The sequence below is a fragment of the Neltuma alba genome, unplaced genomic scaffold (genome assembly GCF_004799145.2).
Source record: "Neltuma alba isolate B1F8T4 unplaced genomic scaffold, ASM479914v2 tig00012932_pilon, whole genome shotgun sequence".
Classification (NCBI taxonomy): Eukaryota; Viridiplantae; Streptophyta; class Magnoliopsida; order Fabales; family Fabaceae; genus Neltuma; species Neltuma alba.
The window spans coordinates 455,882-462,041 of record NW_021637298.1 but is presented as its reverse complement, the minus strand read 5'-3'; the positions used below and the strand labels follow the sequence as shown (position 1 = coordinate 462,041).

Below are 6,160 nucleotides of genomic sequence, written 5' to 3'. Positions count from 1 at the left end.
AGGATGTGGCATCCATTCATGTCACTGACATCCTGGAGTAAGATGAGTCTACCAGTCTCTTTGACCCGATCGGGTTATCCTCATATTATTCAGTTCTTGCTGAAGCGGAAGATTTGGGATAAACCTTCTTTACCTATCGATTTGTGGTTAGGTCAAGGCATGCCCTTGAATCCGTATCTCAAAGGTTTGGTGATAAACCGCCTTTGAGAAGTCTACAAACCCGTAGTGTAGACTTAAAGGCCCCTCCAAAAGAACTCAAAAAGTCAGAAATGTTTGAGTTCTTAGAAGAGGTCACTTTGTTAAGGTCGTGGACTAGCTTAACTATGGTAGATGGTATTATACAGTAGCCTTATCACCTGGTGTCACTTTCGAGGATTTTATCAAAGCACCTATCCCACTGGAAAGTGCGTCAAGAGGATCCGCATCTAGTCCGTTTTGGAATAATGTGGAAACTCTACGATGAGGTTGCTAAGAGGTCCCTGAACTACAGCCCACCTGTCTTAGATGTGGGTTCGGATAATGGGGCTTTCCTCCTTGGAGGTCTCTCTGGTACTGAGTACCTTGTGTATGCTTCTGGGCTTAACCAGCCTAGAGCAGGGAGAGGAGCGAACCAAGCTTGAAATGGGAATTGAGAGGCACAAGATAGCCCTCAAAAAAAGGCAAAATTCACTAAAGGGCCTCCCAAGAGTTCACCTATGCTAGTTAAACTAAAAGGCTCTGTCAATACAGTAAACCGATGCCTTACAGTTTCATATTATAGACTCAAAACCTTGCTTTGCATCTGATTTTTCCTGGTATTAAAATTCCCTCCTAGACTTTACTTAGGAATTATTATTCTATCTAATAGCAGACGATTCGTAACATCTGAGATGAGAAGGAAGATGGTTATGTTATTAGCTTTTAAAAAAAGTTAAATGAAGAAGCGCGTGCGAGACTTTCTTGCTCGGTGATCAAGAAATTGTTAGACACATAATTGTATTGGATAGTCATATTAACGTTATCCCAGGCAAGATAAAATTTTCACACTAGCTGTTCAAGGAATGAACTATCGAATCGACTAGCAACTTTGTCCCTTAGTTGTCCAGCTTGCCTTTCACTAGTAATTCACAATTAAGAAAAAAATAAAAGATTTAAATAGAATATGTCAAGATCAGCTACTCCTTTATCACTTGCTTAGCTGGAAAGCAGAGACCCACGAAGGCGCAATCCGAGTGACAAACCATTGGCGCAGATTGATGGAACGTCTTTCCTCTTAATTACCGTCTTCAAGGCCACCGAGATAGCATCTTCCAAGGCAACACTCTTATGAGACAATAAAGAACAAGTGCCCATATTAAACAAAAGAGAACAATGAGACAGATCTTCTTCCGGAAAGATCCACCCCATTTTTTGCACTAGGATTTACTTGATAGCTCATAACTATACCGGAAGAGGGGTCCGCTGCCTATTTAGTCGGCTTCTTGGGAGGGATCTTCCCCTTTTTCTTTTTTGCATTATCGGTTCGGTAGTAGGTTCCAGCTTGAACATGATGGATCCAGCAGCAGGTCAACCAGCTGCCAATCTTGCTGCGGAGCAACCCTCCAACGGGTCTTCCGGCGCATCGACCTCGGGCTTGAGGAGCTTCGAGGAAAGGGTCTTGTTGGAACCGATGCCACCTTCAGGCGAAGGAAGAAACGGGCATCATGGTAGCAGTAACCCATCGGGCGAAGGAAGAGAGAGACATCATAGTAGCAGTAACCCTTCGGTAAATCAACCGCAAGCAGGTGAACAAGCTATGCCTCCCGCAATTCCTGTAGCAGCCAGGGAAGCTGAAGCCGGTCCATCTCATGTGATCCCCTTTCCATATCATGAGGAGGAAGTGATCGGGGGGGATTCGGTTCTATCGATCAAACACCGCCTTTTGGCAAAATATGGCTCTCCTTCCGCCAAGGTCATTAAATTAGCTCAGATAGAGGCGGAAGATTACTTCGAGATCAAGGTAGATGTAATCAGGCAGATGATACCCCTTGATCCCGAAGGAGATTGGGAACGCCGGGGTGCTCGCGCTCTCGATAACCCTCGGACCAAAACTAGGGAGGAGTCCTTGGAAAAACTTCACTATATATGTGAAAGGCTTCGCCAGCACGACTCGGAAACTATTAACCATTTGAAAGAAAGGATGATCTTTCGAAAAAGAGATGATGACTCCGAGTCCGTAACATAAGGGGAGCTCTTATCGAAGGAGTGGTTTGAGCACCGTATAGGTCGACTCATCACATCCTGGGGTTGAAGAAGGTCCCAAGGGTTCGGTTGTTCGCCGATTCAAGTGGTACGTGAATTGGGTTTAGAACGTCGTGAGACAGTTCGGTTCCTATCTACCGTTGGTGTTAAAGGGAGAACTGCGAATTGCGCGGCACATTTTATTAACTTGGTTTATGCCAGGTATGATTTTTCACAAAGTGGAAAGTCAGAGGAAAGCGTAAACCAAGCACCAAAGCCCGTACTTGAGCTATAACATTTGAATTTCTTGATCATTCTACGTTCCCAAAATGGATCTTATCAAATATTTCACATTTTCTATGATAATCTCTATTTTAGGTATTTGGGGAATCCTCCTTAATAGACGAAATATTCTTATTATGTTAATGCCAATTGAATTAATGTTATTAGCTGTGAATTTGAACTTTTTCGTATTTTCCGTTTCTTCGGATGATATGATGGGTCAAGTATTGCTTCATTGGTTCCAACGGTGGCAGCTGCGGAATCTGCTATTGGGTTAGCCATTTTCGTTATAACTTTCCGAGTCCGAGGGACTATTGCTGTAGAATTTATTAATAGCATTCAAGGTTAAACATGATTCCTAGCGAATTACCAAAATACGAAGTTCTCTTCTCCTTTCGTTCTCTTCTTTCTTTTTGATTTTTTTTTGACTTGGTTGGCAGGGTCAGGGCCTTTCTCGCTGGGCGAGCGCATCCGATTGATTCTAAAGTCCTTTCCTAAACCACTTCCCGTTTAGTTGCTGAAAGATAGAGAGAACCCTTCTAAATGAGATTGAGTTCCACGGCTAGAAAGATGCTATTTGCTGCTATTCCATCTATTTGTGCATTAAGTTCGAAGAAGATCTCAATCTATAATGAAGAAATGATAGTAGCTCGTTGTTTTATAGGCTTTATCATATTCAGTCAGAAGAGTTTAGGTAAGACTTTCAAAGTGACTCTCGACGGGAGAATCCAGGCTATTCAGGAAGAATTGCTGCAATTCCCCAATCCTAACGAAGTAGTTCCTCCGGAATCCAATGAACAACAACGATTACTTAGGATCAGTTTGCGAATTTGTGGCACCGTAGTAGAATCATTACCAATGGCACGCTGTGCACCTAAGTGCGAAAAGACAGTGCAAGCTTTGTTATGCCGAAACCTAAATGTTAAGTCAGCAACACTTCTAAATGCCACTTCTTCCCGTCGCATCCGTCTTCAGGACGATCTAGGCACAAAGTTTCGCATATTAATTGGGAGGAGATTTTGCCCCAGGTGTATCACGAAAGCAGAAAAAATAGAACTCATTGAAGAGAGCTTGGTAGTCTTAAGAATGGTTCGGGGGGAGCCTTCTCTTAAGAATAAATAAAGAAGACGAATAGAAGATAATTCATGTTCATGCGAGAAGAAAACTAAACTGTCAGTCCGCTTGCACGGGCTGTTATTTCAAGTGGGATTAGTCCGGATTATTTGACCGATGTCAACATTCTCGCCAACGCCTATTGCATTTTGATGGAAAAGGGACCTGGTAATGAACTTATGACAGAAGCCCTGAAAATCCTGCAGCTATGGCAACACGGGTTACCCATTTCATAGGCGAGGGTGGGGGACAGGTTTGAGGACCTGTTGGTCAAAGAAAATGCAGATAGATTGTATAAAAGAGCGCGAGTTGATGTCGGTATTGGAAACGTCTTCAGTTCTTTGATCCATTCTGTGGTGCGAAATCCATCATTGGCAAAACAATTATTTGGTTATGCGTTTTGCTCTAACCGAAGCCATAGCCTTGTTTGCCTTAATGATGGCCTTTTTGATCTCATCCGTATTCCAATCTTTGATTGAAGGTTTCTGCGGGCTAGTCCCCGAAAATGCTCGTTCTAAAGTTGGGGTTATGATGATTAGTTCCATTTCTATGATATTGAATTTTGATCCAAGGTGAGCTGAAGGGGAACTTTAGGAGTAGATAAGACTAGGTGCCAGTGCTGGCGCCTGCGGCACCGCTATAGGTCGCAGTCTAACGCCACTTCTTGGGACCGACTGAGGGATTTTTTTGGTAATCAGCTCCCATGCAGCAAACAGTAAAATCTGCCGCTCTCGCTCGCCAACACTACAGACAAAAACTAGTTTGCACCTTTAAGGGGTACTACTTTTCCTGCGGTATTCCACCTCCTAGGGAAGGTTCTTCATACTCGATTGCCGTTCTATTCTCCTCTTCAGACGTGTCCCAATAGGCCGGCGGGCTCATTCTTGCACCTATTGAAGGAATTGAATCTGCTGCATCGATCAAATCTTGTATTGCGTGAATGAGCAAGTAGGGGGCAGAAACTAAAGAGGTAGCGAAACTAAGCACAATTTCTGTGCTTCCTCAAACAATTCGGGAACTAGTTGTTTACAGTCCGCGTCCTCAACTAGTGGCAGCTGAAAAACGTAAGCACATCTCGGATAGGGGAAAGGCTTTTCTAGTTTTCTAAAGTCCTGCGGCGTGGTGGCTGGCTGGGCTCAGGGTTTACTCTATAAAAGAGGAACGATAACCAATTTCCTAACCTCCATAACGATTTATTCCTCCCAATAGGATGCTGCCGAGTTCCTTCGACATGTTTCTCTCAAGCCCTTTAGGGATAGGGGCGAAAAATAAGTGGACAATGCTATAAAAAGAAAAGTAGTCGTAGCAAGTCCGCCCTGAAATTCTAGTTCTCAAGCCAGCCGAGAACTTCTTCCAAGCGTTCCCGCGTTAGTAAGTATAAAGCTAGCGTAGCGCCTGCCGGCGAGGTCAATTGAATTCTCTTATTAGCTTACTCAAAAGGGATTTCTATAGTTACGGATGAAAAAAATATAAGACCAACAGCTTTTTCTCATACTCCACCACCAGGTATTCCAGAAAAAGGAAATCCAGTTATGCAATAATAAAGAAATAAGACTAAAGCCTATTGGCTAGAGCACCAGCTATTGACCGAAGCATAATTGACTTCGAAAGGGGAACGACCTGAGGAGAATCGCGGCAATCACAAATCCCTTGAGACCTTATACCCGGCTGCAACCAATACTACTTTACTTCGAATTGATTGAAATACAATCACTTTTTTTGGAGGAGTAGTCGGGACGGACTATTTCTCCCCTAATGAAAACCATGTGTTAAGCAAGGTTACGATCAAAGTGAAGATATAACATCTACCTCCAGGACGTTACCGCCTTTCCTTCCAATATCAGAAGCCCATTTCTTACTGTAGGGTAAATTGGATGGATTGTGCGGATAGTGGAAGCCTAGGATCATTGTTACGGTTGGATGTAGATGGGGGTGCATGCAGGAAAGACCTTACTCCAAGTAAGGGTACCTGTGAACAGCTGTCGGGTGTTCGTCGATCCGATACCTAGATCGATCCGTCCTTTTACGGGTCGTCCATGGTAACCTGAACCGGAGGAAGCACCTCCTAATGTTCCTAGCGGACTGACCTTTCCTTGTTCTAGTTACCGCTCCGTGGGAGCCTAGCTTCACTAACTCGATTAGGGGCCTCATCGCAATTCGTAGATAAACGCTATTCCTGACTAGAGCTCCTCTTACTCTTAGATGAGCGAAGCGTTGATTCAAGGAAAGCTGAATCCAAGTCTTTCAATGAAGGGCATTTGCTGAGTTGATAAGACATTTAAGGAGAGAAGAGTTCCACATCTTCCTATAATTCCTATCTATGTCCGGATCGCCTTTTGCCGCTTCCTTCTTCTTTAGTTTAGCACCTTTCCTTCCGCCAGATGATGCAGGTATGCCGACATTTGCTATTGGGTAGTTCCTCGATTTCGAGTCGGAGATTGCTGAGTGTGCGCTTCTAGCTCGTACATGAATTACCTTTAGTATGCTAACAGGATCGGATGCCCTTGGGCAATATGCCAAAGAATCAGATTCAGAACAAGATTCTCACTCTGGAGTACCGAGCTTT

The 6,160-nt window shown here is 43.8% G+C and overlaps 1 protein-coding gene and 1 pseudogene across 1 annotated transcript; both read left to right on the top strand.

Annotated features, from left to right (window-relative positions):
• Positions 1-1,450: 1,450 nt before the first annotated feature.
• Positions 1,451-2,218, top strand: LOC114732729 (uncharacterized). Its single transcript, XM_028920066.1, has one exon. It carries the CDS (start codon positions 1,526-1,528, stop codon positions 2,201-2,203), a length of 678 nt encoding a protein of 225 aa, XP_028775899.1. The 5' UTR covers positions 1,451-1,525; the 3' UTR covers positions 2,204-2,218.
• Positions 2,075-3,674, top strand: LOC114732730 (ATP synthase protein MI25-like; annotated as a pseudogene).
• The last annotated feature ends 2,486 nt before the right edge of the window (positions 3,675-6,160 follow it).

Bases quoted from the DNA above. Each gene is read 5' to 3' on its own strand.
- LOC114732729 (XM_028920066.1), top strand. From the start codon at position 1,526: ATGATGGATCCAGCAGCAGGTCAACCAGCTGCCAATCTTGCTGCGGAG.